The 20,664-nt window shown below is 33.6% G+C and overlaps 1 protein-coding gene across 6 annotated transcripts; it reads right to left on the bottom strand.

The window, feature by feature from the left end:
* Nucleotides 1–4,751: 4,751 nt before the first annotated feature.
* On the bottom strand, nt 4,752–17,487 carry LOC18438720 (uncharacterized). 6 transcript variants are annotated; one of them, XM_088870953.1, is made up of 9 exons: nt 17,389–17,487; nt 16,421–16,529; nt 15,717–15,799; nt 12,734–12,856; nt 7,130–7,216; nt 6,770–6,918; nt 6,516–6,647; nt 5,312–5,509; nt 4,752–5,034 (listed from the first exon to the last, which is right to left on the bottom strand). In XM_088870953.1, exons 5-8 carry the CDS (start codon nt 7,175–7,177, stop codon nt 5,320–5,322), a joined length of 519 nt encoding a protein of 172 aa, XP_088727079.1. In that variant the 5' UTR covers nt 7,178–7,216; nt 12,734–12,856; nt 15,717–15,799; nt 16,421–16,529; nt 17,389–17,487; the 3' UTR covers nt 4,752–5,034; nt 5,312–5,319. The 6 variants fall into 6 exon arrangements, with proteins under 6 accessions (XP_088727079.1, XP_088727081.1, XP_088727078.1 ...); XM_088870955.1 differs by having other exon boundaries at nt 4,752–5,010; XM_088870952.1 differs by lacking the exon at nt 12,734–12,856 and having other exon boundaries at nt 4,752–5,010; nt 17,190–17,487.
* Between the last annotated feature and the right edge of the window lie 3,177 nt (nt 17,488–20,664).

Genomic DNA, 20,664 nt, shown 5'->3' with positions numbered 1-20,664 from the left:
AAAATTCCCATTGGCCAGAAATAGCAAAACATAGCTCAAAAGCACCAACAAAACAAAAAAATTGAAAAAGATAAAATTGATATAAAAAAAATTGTTTCATGCGGGCTGGACTGCATGACTACATATGCAGCCCAAAAAGTGTAAAGCATCCCATATTAAAGATGAATGCTCTCTAAAAATAATGGAAAGTAATGGTACAAATGTTTTCTTTCTAGAATTATTATTTCTAGTTTTTTAAATTTATTTATTTTTTCATATTCATGATCTCCATGTTAGAGATTACATGTCTTTAAAACTCAAGTCTAAAAATTTATCTAAAAATATATTTATTGATAGGCTTGGATTTCTACATATGCGGGCTTGGCAGGTTATGTGGCCAAGCCCGCATATGTAGAAATGCGGGCCTCTTGATAAATCTATTTTTGAGATGGATTATAAGACTTAATTTTTAATGACATGTAAACTCTAGCATGGACATCATTCATATGAAAAAATAAATAAATTTTAAAAATTAAAAATAATAATTCTAATAAAAAATATTTTGACCATTAGTTTCAATTATTTTTAGATGGAACACCAACTTGCATCCATCTTTAAGATGGATGTATTGCACTTTTCTGGACCCATATGTAGAAATGCGGTCCAACCTGCATGAAACAAATTTTCTTTATATAATTATGTGGGAAAAGTTTATATGGAGTCGAAACTCTAAACAATCAAATTAGAGTCTGCCTCAAAATTTTCAATAGAAGAGGTTGTTCTAATGCCTAAATATCTTCAAATTGATCATCTCAACATCAAGATGCATGGACAAGAGAAAAACAATGGATTTCAAGTTTTGGAAATAGTGCATCTTGTAATATATTTTTGGACCGTTATTTTACAAAAATTTTTATATAGATCTGCTCGATCTACACTATTTTTTAAGCTTTTAATTTTATAAGGGAAAAGTTTATATAGAGCCAAGGCTCTAAACAGTCAAATTTGAGCCTACATAAAAAATTCCATTCGAAGAAGTTGTTTTGATGCTCAAATATCTTCAAATTGATCATCTCAACATCAAGATGCATGGACTTGAGAAAAAAATGGATTTCAAGTTTTGCAAATAGTGCATTTATAACGCATTTTTGGACTTTCAATTTTCAAGATTTTCATAGATCTGTTGATCTACATTGTTTTTTAAGCTTTAAAATTTATAAATAAATATAAAAATATATTTTAAGACTATCACAAAGATTTCCCATATTAAAACCACATTTCTCGACATTATCTGAAGGTAGGCTCCAATTTGATTGTTTAGAGCTTAGGCTCTATACAAACCGCCCATTTTATAATTAAAGATGAAAATATATTTTAAGGCTATCACAAAGATTTCCAGTATTGAAACCGCATTTCTCAACACTATTTGAAGGTGCATTTTGCTTTGATTGTGTAAAGCCTTGGCTTTATACAAACCGCACCCATATAAGATATGTATGACACCCTAATATACTATTGACTAGTGATTGAATGAATGAGCCAAGTACTTGGCCCATGTCTAAGCCCAGTACTCTCCCCAATCCGAGTAACTCAGTTTGAGTTGGGTCGAGTCCTGTAGCAACAAAAAATGTTAAAAAAAATCTAAAAAATGGGTAATGGAAAAGTTTATATAAAGTTGCAACGTTAAAATGTAGAATCACATATGCACCTCAAAAATCTATTGAAAAGGCTGTTTTAATGTTGAAAAACCTTCTAATTGATCATCTCAACATTGACATGTATGAATATTAAAAAAAAAGTTTTTGAGTCCCAAAAATAGTGCATCTTGCGACACATTATCTAGACCGTCCATTTTCAAAATTTTCATATGTTTATAGATCTACTTGATTTTAGCCATTTTTGGAGTTTAAAATTTTCTAATTAGACATGAAAATAGTTTTTAAGATAATCCTAAAAAAAATTTAAAACAAAATTACATGTTATGATAAAATTTGAAGATGCACTTTAACTGGATTGTTTAAGGTTGCAACCTTACAGAAACCGCACCCATAAGAAATATATGTTAAAGTAAATTAAACAAAGAAACATCTAAATGAGGTTAAAAAAGTAGTTAAAAAATATTTAAAAAATTCATTTTGTGATTGGGATGTACTTTCAAAATAATTCAAAAAAGATGAGAAAATATTAAAATAAGCATTTATGGCCAAAATACTTTCCAATCTTTGCCCAAATGATAGAACACATAAATAAACATGTTACAAATAGATTTCTTCTTCTTTTTTTTCTTTTTTTTTTTTTGAATTTTTTTTTTAAGATCCCTAACTTGAACCCCCTACTCAGGATAACTCGGTCTAGACTGCCCTAGCACAAGTAACTCGACCAATTTTTTAAACACTACTGTGGACATATCAATGGATGGGGTTTTGGTGTTTCAGCCATACACTTTTAAAGTAGTCTTCGCCAAGATTCGTCTTAAGACCTGGATTTGGATCTAAAGGCCAATAGTATCGACTGCCACTGCTACGAATTTGGAAAAGAATGGATTTTGAACTTCAAAATTTTGTTTATAGACCGACAATTTTTAAATTTTTACAAACTCTTAATCACCTGAAAATATGCTTCTAAAGCAAAATGCATGTAGAGTAACTTAAGATGTATTTTAAATCCTAAATCCATCTCTAAGATAAGTTGTTTTGAAGAGCACTATTTAGTTTTTATAAGGTGTCAACCCTTTTTTTTTTTCTTTTTCTTTTTTTTTTTTTTGTTTTGTTTTCTGAATGTTTAATTTTTACTAAAAACTCAAGACAAATTACAAAACCATAGAAGTACAAGGGAAAGTAAGGTCTATTGCTAAATCTTGCTAAAAGATGTGGTTATGGTGCCTAAATACCTTACAATTTCCACATCTAATTACAAAATTAAAATTCCAAAAATAGTGTAGATCAATATGATCTATAAATACTAAAATTCTATAATAATCTTCAAAATAGATAGTCTAAATAATGTGTCACAAAGATGCATTATTATTTTTAGGACTTGAAATCCTTTTTTTTTTTTTTGTTATATCCATATATCTCAAAGTCGAGATAATCAGTTATAAGATTTTTCGGCATTGAAACATCGATTTTTAAGGTACTATCTTACTTCTATAATATAAGGTGGACACCTTATATAAACTGTTTCCCTATGTGCACGGTATGCGATACACAGGATGGTGAAATGTAGCTCATTGCAATTACGAACTGTTCCCGTTGAGAAAAATACATTTCAAGAAGTTTTATTACACCAAAAGCCTCCCTTCATTTCAATGTTCATCAAATTCTTCTCTTCCCCATAAACTGCTAATATCTTCTTCCACTTCAGGCGCTAAACCCAAGCTCAGCAAATCACTCCTCCATGAATTTATTTGTAAATTTTTTTAAAATAGCCAGTTTATGAATAAAAGGGGTAAAATTTACCCAATTTTGAAAAATATAACGCATTTTATTCATAATTCAATAAGATATGAAGAATTTCATAAAAGTACCAAATTTATACTTTTTAAAATTTATCAATTACATTCTCAAATGGAGAAACAAGATTCATGTAGCCGGCCCAATTAATTGGAATAAAACTTGGATGATGATGATCCACATACATCTTTCGAAGTGCTTCTGAGTTATGACCGAAATGAAGAGAGCTATTATGCAAATTTGATAGCATTGCTTCGTATTTTTGGCATCCCCTTTAACTTCTCTTCTTAACTTTTGGTACCCTGCTTTAAGCGTCTTAAGGCAAAGCATTGCGCGGAATTTAGCGCACACACATCAAGTCCTTTCTTATTTGTAGTTGACCAAATATCGACCACATTACATTAAAAAGTGCTCACGGATATGCTCTCATGGGAGCATGGTATAGAAATGGGACTGCAGAAAATTACATTTGCGTGGTTAAGGGACCTCTACAGAAATTTGAGCCCGTTTGGATCGCAGGTTTCTATGAAAACCAGTATTCCAAACAAGTAATGTCTAGGCGCCCAATCTTCACTCAAAACCCGGATTTCCAATTACCCAATTTAGTCCCCCGTCTTGAGGGTCCCAAATAAATACCTGAGCTTTGGAGAAAAACCTAGTTGAAACCCAAGTTTTTTCAGACCCGGAGCCAAAAAAATTGTCAAAATTGCCTATGAAGTCAAGTAAATCGCTAAAAATTCCAATCGAGAGAGAGAGCATTACTTTGCAACTCCACTGATAAAATTACATGGGTTGTCATCATGCATTAAATGGTCCCAAAAGATTTCCTACTCCCGTGGGAGTATACCATATATTATATTTACTCCCTCAGGCAAAATACATGCTAGGGATACTTAGTGATCTCAAATTTTTGCATATATTAAATCTCTGCAACCCATGGAATAATTTCAGCAAAAAATTTCCAAATAAACTCTCCATATACTAGAAAAAACTAATGCCTCAATATTGAATAAGGCCATTCAATTTTTTAAAGGCTAGATCTGAATGCCACAAAGCTCAAAATTCAATGTTTTTCTTTTAATAACAATAATCTAGTAATTACTATAGAGTTCCCAAAATTTTAGACTAAAACAATCAACGTAGCTAGGTGTTTTAACTGCTATAGAGTCTCTTTCACGGCTTGACGCAGCCATCTTGCAGGAAGAATGAGAGTGAAGACAATGGCAGCAAGGACAGAGAGAGGTTGACCTGCCAGTAGCCAATCTGATTAATACAGTGGTATAGAGAACCCATTTTGCAAAGGGCTTTCAAAGATGCAGGTTGAATGCTCAAATTATACATCATAATATATGAATTCAATTTTCAAACATTACAAAAATGCTACTCGTTTAAACTTTGGCACATGATTAAAATTTTAAAATTTTCTTTCTTATAGAGATTTTTCATGGTAAAGGTAGTACATAAAGTTTCAGGGGGAACAAATCCCTTTCAAAGGGCAAACACAGTCAAACGGTTGCAATCCCCAGCAACATTTTTTGGAGATCTTGTCAACTTGTCGCCAAAAGTAAACCGCCACACCCTGAAACCACTAGTTGTTAGCAACCTGAGACAATAACAAAACAGATCAGTGCATCCGCACAAATTACTATAAAAGCAAAGAGAGAGAGAGAGAGAGAGAGAGAGAGAGAGAGAGAGTTGCTCAGTTGATCGATTTCGACAGGTTCTTGTTACAACCGAAGTTGGGGAGGTCATATCAGCCAAAAACATTTTCAGTATAGAACCATGGATCGACGATATGGGAAAATTATAGATAAATACATACGTAGTGGCCTTATGAAGCCTGAAGGTCAAAAAAATGACGTCTAAGTTATGATTTTTACCTAGATCGTTAAGATTTCACATGCTCCCTGATGAATTGTTCAAGCTGTGAAATCTCACCAGTCAGGCCCGATGCTTCCCCAATAGTGACCTCGTTGACACACTGAGAAAACAAGAAAGGTTGCCCTGAAACACCAAGTGTAAACTCATTGCTGATGTCAGCTTCAGAAACAGCATTTCTTGACGTACGAAGCTTGTCTCTGCAAATCACCAAGCATGGGAAAACATTCATGAAGAAAACTGAAAAGCAACTTCAATTTCCACAAATAATGAAAAGCTTATTTTCAGACCAATGCCATAATGCACCATATTTCTTTTGAATGGATGTTAACCTAAACTTTCATGGAATACTAAATACAAAATATTGTGAAAATCGGGGTCAAGATCTTGCTCTAAACAGCCATATATCCTATATTTTTGGATAACTTATGTTACAAAAATACTTTTCGAGTAATAGCCATTGCAAGGCGCAACGGCGAACATTTCATGAGAAGCAAGGAGAGATCACCGGTCCTGGTATTAAATTAATACTCTCCATATGTTCCGCCTTACTTTATAATGATCATTCCGAGCTTGTTTGGATGTACTTATTATAACTAATAATCACTGTTCCAATCAAATTAATCCAGATAATTCATTATCTGATGTTTGTCAGTCTCTCTCATAAAATTATCAGATATATATTTATAGGCAGTTTTACATACAAGTTTATCTTTTAAAAAAGCTGTTTGTACTTTGTTTAAAATAAATTGCTGAAAAACACATGTTTTTAGCCAAAAATAACTAAAAGCAGCTAAAAATAGCCCCAAAAATTAAATAATTATATAATATTATATAAAGTACAAGGTTTGTAGTTGTACCAAATAGCTAACAAAATAATATTATGCAGAGTACACTATTTACAAATAAGATAGTAGGCTTATTTTTTGCAAATAAAATATGCACAATCACAAAGTTTGTTAAATCATCTTTGTGAAGGCTCACATAAATAACAGCACTCCTTGTAAATTAACAATTTAAGAAAAAAATCGAGTGGTTCCTAAAATTGTAGAAACATTGAAAGTAGTTGTAACAATTAATGGAATAATAGTTTGTACGATTTATCAAAGGCTGAGTACCCTCATTGTAGATTTGGAAACTCGCTAAGAGAATATAGGCAGCAACTATGAAGAACTCAGAAAAGAAAATATCAACTTAAATCCATACATTTCTTTTTCAAGCTGTTTCCTTATGAAATCCTTGGAGTGTGCTGTCACTTTATCAGTCTTGTTGCAGAGAATTAGAACCGGGATTCTCTTCTTGACAACACTTGCCTTCGTCAGAATATCATAGAGGTACCTTTCAATAATACAAGGAAAAAGAACCATCAAGAAAAACAATACAAGCAAAAACAGATTAGAAATCAGGTTAATTGCCAATACTAACAGCTTCGGACAAAGAAAAAGGGCAAGAAAAATTACTCAGCAGCAGCTCGACAATTTGGCAAGAAATCCAAAGCATCAACAATGAATACTAGTCCAGCTGCCTGGGACAAGTATTCATCCAGTTTGGGCCTAAGGCGAGAATGCCCTGGGACATCGACTACATGCACAGGCTTTATCTTCCCCTTCTGTTTAAAGGACAAGAAGAGTGAGTCTTCATCTCTGTCAATTTCAGTATCAACTTACGTACGTGCATGCAACAGAGAGAACACAAAAGAATGAGAGAGAGAGAGAGAGAGAGTTAGAGAGAGAGATCTTATTATCAATTTTTTGTGTGTGGATGTAGTGGAGAGCAAACACAAGAGACACAAGGAGACGACACTTCCATAGCAACCATACCTTTGAAGTCTCTGAGTGAAGCACGAAACTGCCCTCATTTGGTTCCATTGATGTAACAGTACCTTGGTGCGAGGAGCCATCTCGAAGCTAGTCCAGGGCAAAAAGATTACAATCATCACAAAACCCAAATAACCCTATTAAAGAAATGCAAACTAGAAAAATACAGAGGCAATATAAAAAAAAAGGATAAAGAGCACAATGTTTCAAAGATAAAGAGCACAATGTTTCAAAGGTTTGATACGTTCTTATCAATTAAGAAGTGAGTTATTACTTATCCTGCTGGCAATAAAATTACGTTTTTCTAATGCTTGTAGACATAAATTAGAAGACTAATTTTATCATGCAAGAATATTTACTTTTTATTTTATCCACACACGCATACTCACATGTGTATGCGCATGCACACACACACAAACTAAAAGGTAACAAGGTACAGAAAGGCATCCCTAGCTCTAAGAAGCACCCGCATGTATAAGGGACCCATACCCCCCATGCCATAGCTAAGATACTTGGATACAACTTATATAAGCATTTGCCATAACATGATACCGACATTCTAAGTTTGTAACCAAATACTCTTAAGCAAAGAGTTAAAAACAAAACTCAGGTTGAGTGTCAATTCAAACCAAAACCATTTACCTTAGCATGTTATTCTTTTATGTTATTAACAAGGGAATCCAAAAAAATGTTAAGAAAAGGAAAAAAAGCACCCCCCCCCCCATCCCAACAAAAAAGTCTACTAATCTTTTCCAAGGCTTTTTTAAAGTTTAAAACAACACCCTAAAATGAAAATGTAAGGTATGTGTTATTCTTTTGTTACATTCCTTAGAATATTAAAATACAAGAATTAATTATTAACTCATAGAAAAAGGTAGTTTCCTATAATTTGCTTAAAATATGTATTGGACTTTAGAAAAATTGATAAATATATAAATATTTGATTATTGGTATTGTATTGGATAAATCGTATATATTATTGGATGTTATCTCCGATATAACTTCTTCAATGAAACCTATAAATATCCAATGTATTCCGGTTTCTCAAATCTCTGGATATATATTTCCAAAAAGCGACTAATTGAAACAACAAGCTGTAAAGAAAATAAATTTAACAATAAAAACAGTCAGGAAAATTCTAAATAGACACAGAAACAAGAAAGATAATCAGACAAATTCACTTGAATCATAAGAGTTCTAAATACTTTCTCTCTTTTTCTTTTGAAACTGTTAGCATTTGTATTAAGAACTAGAAGTTCTGACAAAATTATTGAGAGCATAGCGACTTGAAATCATCGCCTCCCTTGAGTTTATGTGAAACTTACTGCGTAATCGGAATTGATTTTGTAAAGCATAGCAACTTGACACAATCGACTTATTCTAGAAAGCCTTTTACAGAAATTAGGTTATTAACCTAATGAAACGGATAATCCAAATAGTTTACTATCCTCATTGAAAGGACCAAGTCTCTAATGTGTCTGACTCAAAAGCATGGCGTTTCATTTCTCTGACATATACAATTCTCACTAAGTTGGAATTAAAAAAATTCTCACTAAGTTCTCCCAAAAAAAAAAGGAAAGAAAAAACTCATTTAAAGTTGAAATCAAGATTCCACCAACAAAGATGTATTTACAAGATGGAACTTTGATCACTAATCTGGGAACATAACTAGAAATCCAGATTTTCAGAAACATAGATAGGATTATCAATGCAAAACAGTAACTCTAATTGCGAGGTTCCTACATCTAAGCTTTCACAAACCCAGCCATATGGAAAGACAATTAAAGAAATATCCAAGCGAGCAAGGGTCACATGTTGACAACTTTGTTTGAAAGATTAGCAGTTAGTGTGAGCAAGTTATTGAGAGCAAACCAAGCTTCACAAGGTAATCAACAGAAAATATGATTTTAAAAAGTACAGCCAACAGAAAATATGACAGCGAATAAGTACAAAAACTACATTAGGAAAGCCAAGTGTAGGGATCCTATCTACCATATGCCCTCCAAATCAGTCAAAAAAACTTCATAAATATGAAACTTCCAACAATATGGATAATTGCACCTGCATCAACAATTCAACATAGAAACAAATACACCAAGCAAGGAAGTGCTGAATCAAGAAGTAAACTTTGTATTACAAAGGCATAATGCCTATTAAAGAGGTAGGCTGCATTGATAATTATTAAGCTCTTGTTTCCCATCCGACATGTTTGTGTCGAAACAAGTTATTCCAACTTACATAATCTCATAAACAGCCACACCAGGAGAGCTCAAGGAGGAGCATTTATCTTTACACAATGGTCTGTAATAATATTTTTTTCTTTTGAAAAGTTGTAATAATGTTTTTCCCCAAAGCGAAGACCAAATCTAGGTCTTCCTAATACAAGACAAACTGTACATATGATGTCGGCCATGTCACCCTTCAAAAAAAATCCTAGCACACTCAGCTTTTTAAGTGCTAAAGACTTTCATCCTGCATCACACAAAGGCTGGCCCTAGACCTGTAACTTCACCATGATTGCACAGGGACCCTACAGCACAACCCTGCCAACTCTCACCCCCTCTAACATATCGAAGCCACATAGAACCCTACAGGCCTATACTATTTGAAATGTACAAGAATCCAACTACATGGAGTATCCCATTGTCCTTTGAGAGAATTTTAAGCCAATGGAACACTCTTCCTCTACAAAGAAAATTCATACCAAGTAATCCCATTTCACTAGTTGTCTGAATCATAGTTGTTGGAAACACCTAGGAACCCGAATCGTTTTAGGAACCAGAATTGCAGAATTGCGGCCGGCTAGAAGATTCATGTCTTAGGAATTCGATGTCCGAACAATAGGAATCGCTAGGAACGAGATTCCTAGTTTTTGAGAATTGTGATTCAACCGGAATAGATCCAAGTTTCATCCACATATGGAATCTAGATTCTGTCCTCCTTGGAATCAAGATTCCCATCTCCTTGGAATCGACACTTCAGAAGTCAAGATTCATTAATATGCGGAATCGAGTTTTTGACATCTATGGAATTGAGTTTCTGACATTTGTGGAACAGAGATATGTTGTTGTTTCGAACCGTGATTCTAACATATTTGGAATCAAGTTTCTGAAGTAAATGGATTAGAGATCCATGGCAGTTTGAGATCGAGATTTACAATAATATGGACTATGGAATGCGTTTGATGACCCCTACCAGGAATCGAGATTCCATTTTTATGGAGAAGGAAGCCACAAACACATATTGAGCCTCATCAACTTGAGAACCTATATTGGATGTCTCTTATTAGAAGGTTTCTAAAATTTTAAAGTGATTGTGTTGACTATTGAACTTATGGTCATTATATACAAAAAACAAATATTTCTAAATTGCTTCATTATTATAAAGACAAAGTAGGATTATGTCTATGCCATGGTTTTACTTTTAATTGTACGTGTTGTATTTATCAGTTTTATTTTAAATTTAAAGTAAAGGCCATCCAGAGTGGCACAAGTAAAATAATGAAACCGTGCAACGACTACAAGCATTCGAAGGAAGATTTCTACTCCAATTGATGTGGAATCAAGATTTAATCCTTGCAGGAATCCAGATTTGATATATTTGGGAACATCTACCCACAATTAATGGATTCAAGTTTCTAAAGATGTGTTGGATCAAGATTCCGAAATTAAGGAATCAAGTTTCCTTGGTTTCGATAAATGGTTTCTAAAAATGTGTTGAATCGAGGTTCCGAAATTAAAGAATCGGGTTTTCTTGGTTTTGAAAAATTGTTTTTGAAGATGTGTCGAATCAAGAGTCCCAAATTAAGGAATCAAATTTCCTTGGTTCTGAAAAATGGTTTCCATGGAGATTCCTTAACGAAAACGCGAAATCAGGTTTCGGAACCGGAAACGCGAGATCGGTGGAGAGATTCCTGTAACTATGGTCTGAATCCATTCGTCAACCTCCCTTGAAAAACTCACCCAGTATCAGTACAATACTAATGTCAAACAAACATCACATTTAACTCCCCATAACACAAAATATTCACCATGTGCTTTTGCCCATAACAGAAGTAACACCTAGCAATAACTGCCTCCCTTTATCATGTCTTAAGCAATAATCTCAAAAACCCTGCAGGATCTACCCCTCTGGTTCCTCCACAACTCTATAATATATCACATTTACACATGTTTCATACATAGTTCAAAAATTCGGCCGCCTGACCGCTTTGGTGGAAAAATTTTCAAAACGCCTAGGCGCAATCTAGGCAGGTGCATAAGGTGTTTTGCATCTGGGCGCCGCCCACCAAGGCGGTTTGAGCACTACCTAGGTGTTATTGTCTGGGCGGCCGCCTAGGCACCACCCTATGACAAATTTCTGGCAGGGAAAAAAAACCCTTGGGTAATTTTTTGGTTTCAAGGGGTATTTTAAACCCCCAATATACAATCCGTGGCCTTTAGGGTCAGAGAAAACCTTCAAAAACCACTATTTTGTAATTCATCGAAAGATCGATAAATTTTATATTTTTCCGATTTCTTCCCAAAACAAAGACAATAGTTCATGGGTGGATTTGGAGCTTCTAAAAGTTGATTTTGAGAACTTTTGGCGACCTAGTAGATGAGGTTTGCACCGACACCGATTTGATTTTGATATTTTTTAAGTATTATCATATTTGAAAGAGGGTTTTGATTTTATTTTGCTACAACACATTATGTTATGAATCATGTGTTTTTTTCTTTTATTTTTTATTTTTACAATATATTTACATGTTTGTAGTTAAAAGATTGAATTTTTTCTCACTTGGATGATGAAATTGAGCATATAATGTATTCTTTTATTGTTTTTTTCGTATATTTCATGATCACGAGGAGTTTGAAGCTTTAAAATTGCCCTAAAAACTACCTAAAGCTATAAACCAGCCCTAAGAACTCCCCTATTTTTTTTTTTTGGGGTGGGAGGGGTTTGATATTGTTGAGGGCTCCCTGTCCTTGGGCGCCCGCCTAGGCGGCCAGGCACCCAAACCGCCTAGGAGCCCGAATCCCTTTTTTTGAACCTTGGTTTCATATAAAGGTGCCATAAAGACTGATACCATACCTGTTAGTAGATCTTTTTGCTTGATATAATACCTAGTAGTTGATCATGATGCCCATTAGTGTCATTGGGTAGGCATTATGATCTATGATACTCATTAGCATATCACATTGTCATATGCAACCGGACCCAAGCAATTATCAAACAATGATACAACAATAAATATGTTGATTGGGACAATTGCATGTGCAAATATTATTTACAGCATAATGCACGCTTAGACTTACAGTCCGCCACTCTGTAGAGTCATAATGGGCTATGAAGAGATGGCCAAAGGCTAGATTTGGAAGCAGAGTGGTAGAAAAGAGGATCTCTTTGTTTTTTTAGTGTAGACAAATAATACAAAGTCAACAGCTCAACAACAACAACAAAAAAAAATTAAGAACTAATTCTCAGCTTAGTAAAATTTAAGATGCGTATAACCAAGATATTATTCAATGATAAAGAGGAAATCTGTAACTTATAACCTTCCTGCAAACACACCCAAATTGACCTTTCCAGTCATAATCCTATTCCTCCAACATTCATACTTACCTATGCCCTCTGATGGCTTCTTTTCCTTCTGAATATATCAATCGTTTGACTCAGAGCAATCAAATCAAGACTCTAATCTGAAGCTCCAACATGCATCAGGACACTCCCTCCATTCACTTTCAACTACATCATGGCACAACAAGCTTACTCAACCATGTCAACCAGTCATACCCCAACATCTCAATACAAGTTCTTGCAATAAAGTTCGATTTAATGTCAGGTTATGCAACATCAACTCCACAATCACCAGAATAATAAAAATGCAGGGCCTGGCCATTAAAGCTTCATGCTTTCCCTTTAAACTTCCAAGTGAAATGATGCAGCAAGAAGCATAAGTCATAAATTTCCCAGAAGGCGATAATACAAAAACAATTAAAAGGAACTCAATATCTCAAGGAAATCAAAGTCCCAACAAAATTTCAGTAACAAATCAATCCCCCTGACAATAAAACTTCAGCAGTTAATTCTAAGCAAATAAGTTAAAAGGCTAAGTTATGTGGCTTCCATTGGGGATTACCACATTGGTGCCAATGATAGGAAGGAGGGAAAAACAAGTGACTTTGCGGCCAAACCCAGGGTGATTCAGGTTGAATCGCCTCTTTTAATACCTGATTTGGGAGAGCCACTAAATGGTCAGCTAATTATCAAATCAGATAGTGGCTTAGCAATAATATTTGTTATAGAGCATGGTTATCAGAAGCGGGATTGAATCAGATCAGGATCTGGACTAGGGGATCGTGACAAGCAGAAAGCTCCCTATGGAAGGGATGGCAGTCTATAAGCCCTTAAATCTAGGGGGTGCTCAATCCAAACTTAATCAGGATCGAATGATAAATTATACTGGACCGAGCTTCATTTGATTAAAAATCGAGGCCCACCAGAGCAGTTAACTAGTATAATAATATAGCATATACTATTACTATAGCACATTGCTATACAATGATTTATTGCTATATTATACTACAATACAATGCTATACACTATACTTTACTATATTGTACTATATGCAACTATATTTAAATTTAAATTCATTATATACAATGTATGGACTATAAAATATAATATAGACTATAGACTATACAATTACTATATGCAACTATATTTAAATTCATCATATACAATCTATAGACTATAAAATATAATATAAATTATAGATTATACAATACACTACTATATATATGACATTGTTAGACTATGTAATATTGCTAGACTGTACTACATTGCAACAGAATATGGATCGCCTGTAACTCAGGATCTTGGTCCTTGGTTGGGAGGATCAAGATACCAAGGTTTAAAAATCTCAGAGGGGTGAGATTCCCTTCCCTGGAGCGCAGCACGAGATTTTGGAGCTAAATCAAACCCCTGGCTGGAAGATCCTGGTAACTATGTTATGGAGTGGTGTTCATGATAGATGCAGGAGCATGAAATGCTTTCTGGGGAGCTTGTGCCACGTATATGAAGCTCCGTATTCGAGTTGAATCTTGGTCATAGATCCAAGCATGTGTTTACCTTTGATCTAATTCTTCTAAAGATGAATTAGGAAGAGAATTCAGGGTTTATTTTGATCCAGAGTATTTAAGGGAACTTGTTCTGGACTTCTGGTTCACATCAAAGCCAATTCTGGTCTGATTCGACAACATGGCACAAGAATAATGGATTAAGCCTTTATTAAGTTGATGGCACTAAAGTTACTCCAATGCAGCTTGTTGGTTTCAAGACATACTGAGAATGAGAAAATTTGGAGCACCAGAACCTGATAATCATAGGTATAGTGTGAGGGAGAAACTGTCCGTTATTCAAAAGGCCATGGCATTTTAATTATAAATCAGGGAGATTAAGGGAAAAGGTTTCAGTAATTAGTGCTAAAATTTGAATTTTGATTTCACTTTGATCTCTGGGTGTGAGGAGATAAGGCCAGAAACACAACTATGCCCAAATTTGGCTAAGGACACTTCACCAAAACCCAGCTTAAAAACTGCCCAAAATACAAATAATGGCGATCCAAGCTAAAATATTACAGAGCTTCAATCCGAGTTATGACAATGTAAACCCTCCACATACCTTCGAAATCAAATACTTAAAGCCATGCCTCATGCGACTACAATAGAAACTGGCTGACAGCCGACTCTTCATTTGCCCTAAATGTTGGACTTTTTACCCCTTAGATGAGCAACTCTCCATCAATCACAAAGATACGAAAGCCAAGTACACGGACTATTCCTAAGTATTGTAGCGAGCCAGCTAACATTATTGGGAAGGTGGGGTCAGGGAACTTCCCTGATAAGGCCCAAACACATTTCTGCTCAGTCACTCAAGCATAAGGGTTTACCACCACAATTGACACCTATTGGGAGATCCAGACTGTCAAACCATTGACAGGCACAACACCAAACTCTGGAAGGCATGCTCAGGTGGAGCCACATCTACAATCCTAGCATCCCAACACTTAACTGCCTCAAAACTTCTACCCATTGCTCATCTAAGGTCAAAGCCCTGTAAGCTCGCTACATCATATTTAGCGACAAAAAATAAATTGATTTAAAAGAGTATTCCTCCTTGGATATGTAACCTTTATGGGGGAGTAAACATCAATAAAATTTTGATTTTATTTTATTTTTTAAATTTTATCTCCTTTTCTGTTTGTGTGTGGGGGAATTTCATTAAAGATAAGTGAGTGCAGGAATAAATAAATAAATAAATAATAAAAACTCAATAATACACGAGACAATGAGGGGTCATTTTCAAAACAAAGATGAAACAGTCACAACTGAAATGAGCTACCCTCTTCAGCCAAAACATCATCCCCATTCAAAGTAAGAAAAGAGAACAAAAACTTTAATATTTAATCATAGAATTTAACTCCAAAAACTACATAAGTTACCAAATAAAACTACCAACAAAATATTTCACTTATCCATCAAAACTCATTTCATCTCTTACAAATATTACAAAACACTTCCAAGCCATCCATAAAGGTGCTTACTTGGTAAAAGAGCACAGTTTTTCCACTTCCACTTAAACCAGCTAGAACAATGGTGTTAGATTTTGTGCGCCTAAAAAAACGGACTGCACAAAAAAAGAAAATCCATATAAATCAATTAGTGTTGAGAAAAACTATTTCAAATCCCAAAAGAAGCTCTCAAAATAAGCATTAAGACCACTTGAGAGGTCCAATACTTTGCATGCTAAAGAACAACCCATAAAAATGGACCAATAAAATAGAGATTAATTTATGGCACCAAATCAATAAAAGTTTACATAACAAGGAGAAAACAAAAGACGAATACAAGAGAAATTTATGGCACTAAATCAACAAAAGCTTAAATGACAAAAAGAAAATAAAAGACCAATACAAGAGAAATTTATGGCACTGAATCAATAAAAACTAACACAACAATAAGAAAAAAAAAGGGACCCATACAAGAGAAAATTATGGCGCTAAATCAAAACGAACTTACATGAGAAGAAGAAAACAAAAGACCAATACATGAAATTTTTTTTTTGGACATGTAATATGCAACAATTTTTTATGGCACTAAATCTATAAATGCTTACATGACAAGAAGAACACGAAAGATTCATACAAGATAAACATATGGCACTAAATCAATGAAAACTTACACATAGAAGGGAGAAAACAAAAATACCAATACAACACAAAATTGCACTAAACGAATAAGTACTTACATAATAAGAAGAAAACAGAAGTGAAGAACAAAACAACCAGTGCTACATAAACTTCTTGAGTTATAGGCAACTGATTGAGCCACTGCTCCATTTTAGAAGTTTATCCGACCTGTTTTAAGGAGAAATTACACACGGATAAGCTAAATAATTATCAATAATAGCTAAAAAAAAAAATGCATTGGTTTACATATAGGGTGCGGTTTGCATAGAACCTAGGCTCTAAACCATCAAATTAGAGACTACCTTCAAATAGTGTCGAGAAATGTGGTTTCAATATTGGAAATCTGATTTAAAGTATATTTTTATATTTATTTATAAAGTTTAAAGCTTCAAAAATAGTGTAGATCGACTAATCTATGAAAACTTGAAAATCTTGAAAATTTACGGTCCAAAAAGGCATTACAAAATACACTATTTTCAAAACTTGAAATCCATTTTTTTCATGTGCTGAGATTATCAATTTGAAGATATTGGGGCATCAAAACAACCTCTTCTAGTGAAATTTTTGTGGTAGGCTCAAATTTGATTGTTTAGAGCCTCGGCTCTATATAAACTTTTTCCTTACATATAATATCCTAAATACATTTTATTATTTAAAAATCACTTCACATAAAAGCATTGCGCTAACAATAGAAACCTTATTAAAACTGATGTTACTCAAAACTATTCAATATTCAGGAGAGAGAGAGATGTAGAGGGAGAGAGAGAGAGAGAAATGTAAGTGCTTCAAATGAAAAAAAATTAAAAGCTCCTTGTGATTAAGAAATACCCAGAATTCGTATATTTGAAAAAATCTGCACAATCACATCGATTAATCTGTTTAAATTTGTACCAGTAGATAAGAGAGCACAGATATACACTGATAAAAAAAAATAGGAAGTAAGAGCCATGAAAAGGCAAAAACATGAAAGCTAGAATTAAGCAGGAACTAGAACCCTAACTTTTGGCGACAATGGAAAGAGGGTAACCTTAAATCTGAAACTTCAACCGGATTCCTGCTAAATGGATCGGTGTTTTATGGAACAGAGGTGAGTGAGGAGTTGTTTGCACGTCTCGATAAGTCTACTAAATGCCTAATTGAGCAGGATTTCTCTATTTAGGGCTACCTGCATTTTGGGAGCGTTTCTTCAACAAAAGGTGTTGGAAATGTGGGTCACCCATGAATAAGGAAGGCCACCAAGGTGCACCTTTTTCCACTCCTAAACGGATGGAGGGGAAAACAATACTTTTATCAAGATTTGTTCAACCCAAACAGGTCTTCCTCCCCCTTTCTCTTTACCTCTCGCCTTGTCTACCGTTATTTTCTCCCGCGTAGGTATGCTATGCTCCCTGGGGAGCATATTTTTTTTCTACTCCCTCAGTACAAAGACCTCCCTTGATTTTTTTTCAATCTGAAATTTCGGAATAACTTATTCTTAGATGATTATTATTATTTTTTTTAAAAAAATTGAGTTTTCTAAAGAGTCTCGCAGAGTTAGATGCTGATATCGATGGAGCCTCGGTTAGATCGGTACCGGTAAGGTACCGATTTCGGTTAAGGCCGGTTTTACGGTATTACTCAATAGACGCTCATCTTAAAAAAAAATTGGTACAAAAAACGGCCGGTTCGGCGATATTTTCTAAAAATTGGTCGGTTTTCAACTTATCGGACTGGTTTATCGTTAAAATAGCTTTTTAGGGTAAGTAACAGTAACTTATAAATAACAGAGTTATTTTATTTGCAGAAGGAAAACTGTGAATCCAAATTTCACCATTTTTTATTCGGTTTGCAGCCATATTTTGGTTGTTTTTTCGTGTTTTAATGGTTTAAATCACTATATGATGAATCTAAAACGTTAAATTTGCATTTAAACATTGAAAAAAATGAGTTTCTTGAATTGAAATGACGGATTTTTTAGGTTTGTGAAAACCTCAGGCATTCTTTTAATAATCTCCTCAATACCTAATGATGCTTCAAGAAAGTTGAGGGGTTTGATTGCTATTCGAAGTATTTACTAGACTCAAGCTTCAATTTGATCATAAAACAAAAAAAAAAAGGGTTTATTTTAGCCCGAATGGTTGCTGCTCCAAGAACCTGTGTTCTACCTAAAAACATGGGTTTTTTATCCATTTATTGGTTGTTTTTTATCAAATTAAGTTATGTATTTCAATAATTGAGGCTTTATAGCTCAAATAAAATTACTATGTTTATTTATTATTGAGTAAATTTTTTTATATCAATTTTTTCGTTGTATTATATAACAAAAATTTCATAGATCTCGAATTTCCCCATTTTCTTCAATTAAAAAAAAATAGAGAATATTTTTTGATGATATTGGGTGCGTTTGAAAGATGATCGAAGCCTTTACAATGCGTGTATGTTTATTTTTTCGATTATCCAAACATTGAGGGCCGTTTCTTGCTCGAAATGTTGCTTCATTTTTTCGTTTTTTGAAAAGTCGATTTTTCTAAAAAAGATATTTTATTGAAGAAAATTATGTTTTTTGATATTGAGAAGTGTTTTTCTATTTTGCTTAATAAATTATTTTTAATAGGATTATGATTTTTTTAATAAAAGTACATTTTTTTGATGAATATGGGAACTGTTTTTCTATTTTGCTTAATAAAATTATTACTTTGATAATATTATTTTTTTATAAAATTTATTCTTCTTTTTTATAAATGCATGATAATGTCGCTCGATTTTTTAGTTATCTTTTTTTTTCAGTTGATATATTTATATTTGTAATTATGGAAATGAGATATTTTGTTTTTTAAAGTGCATGTAAAAATTATGGTTACCTTATGTTCAATTAAACACTACACCGTCTTGTATGTGCTTTGCTCTTCTTATTTGTCTTTATTTTTTTTTTTTGTTCATTCTCTATCAAGTTTTTGGAATGTCATGGAAATAGCCTTTAAAAGATCAACTATTTTTAAAAAAATCAGCCTACTAACTTGGGATCAGTCACTGGCCGATCTTGATATGGCCCGATTCCAGAGAGAGAGAGAGAGAGAGGGAGAGAGAGTTATGCAAAGATCTTAATTTCAAATCATCCTTCATTTGAGAAATTGATTTTTCTAAAAAAGAAAATTTTCATTTTGCTTAGTAAAATTATATATATATATTTTATCAATATGGGAAGTTTTTTCTATATTATATGACAAAAATATCTTCAAAAAAAATATCCTAAGCTATTTTCAAGCACAAGACCATAGTATTCGAATATTACTCTATAAAAAGTTGTTTCAATTTTCTTTTGTAAAATAAATATATGTAATAAGATATTATACATTTAGTCTAAGTATTTTTAGTTTTTTTTTAAAAAAAAATTTGGGAGTTTTTTATCCATTTTTTTTAAAAAAAAATCTACTTGACCGGTTAGTCCAGTTAACCGGCCCGGTTGGTCCGGTTTCGGTTCAAACCGCTCCCAGCCCCATGTCCGATTAACCGTTCCGGTTCGATTTAGCAAACATTGATTCAGGTAGATCTCACCACAGCTTTTTTACATGTCAATATTTGATGATCTAGACCACCGGATTTTCTTTCTCTGGTGATACTTTATGATGTGGAACAAATGCCCGGGTTAGAACTTTATAAACAGTATTTTCTTTTTATTACTAATGAAAAATCGAGTAGGGGCCTTCTCCCTTAGTGACCTACCCCAAAAATATATATATCATGATCTCTATTCTTCAATCTCGAGCCATTATTATTTCAAGGCTACAATTAGAAAAAAAATTATTGGGGACTAAAATAACTTTTGCCTTTTTTTTTTATCTCTTTTCTATATCTATATATATATATATATATATATATATATATTTATCATAAAAATGATTTGTGAGGCTGCAGCCACATTGAAAACCATCTTGTTGCATCTCATTTGACATGTTTTTGGGTAGAGAAATTTACTCGTATATCCCTGTGAATTGCCTTTATAAAAAAATCTCTTGAAACTTTGGTTATTACACTCATATCCATTTTTTTATTTTTAAAATAACCAAAACACCTTTAATTTAGGACCTTTGAAGGTCCTAAGTTGAGCTATTTGGCATCAACAATGTGGCTCTTGGGGTCCTAAGTTAAAGAACCTTGGACTTTCAAGGTCCTAAGTTCCACTAATTTGAGGTCCGAGAGGAACTTAGGACATTGAAGGTCCTAACTTACAATCGAGGGCGATATCCATCAGATTATAGTGGTGGGAGCTGAATCATAGAAGACGTGAACATCTTAAACAATTTTATCTTATCTAATAGATTAA

Source organism: Amborella trichopoda, chromosome 6, assembly GCF_054954075.1.
Source record: "Amborella trichopoda isolate Santa Cruz 75 chromosome 6, AtrichopodaSantaCruz75HAP2 v2.0, whole genome shotgun sequence".
In the NCBI taxonomy this organism is placed as follows: Eukaryota; Viridiplantae; Streptophyta; class Magnoliopsida; order Amborellales; family Amborellaceae; genus Amborella; species Amborella trichopoda.
This window is presented reverse-complemented; position numbering and strand designations above follow the sequence as displayed.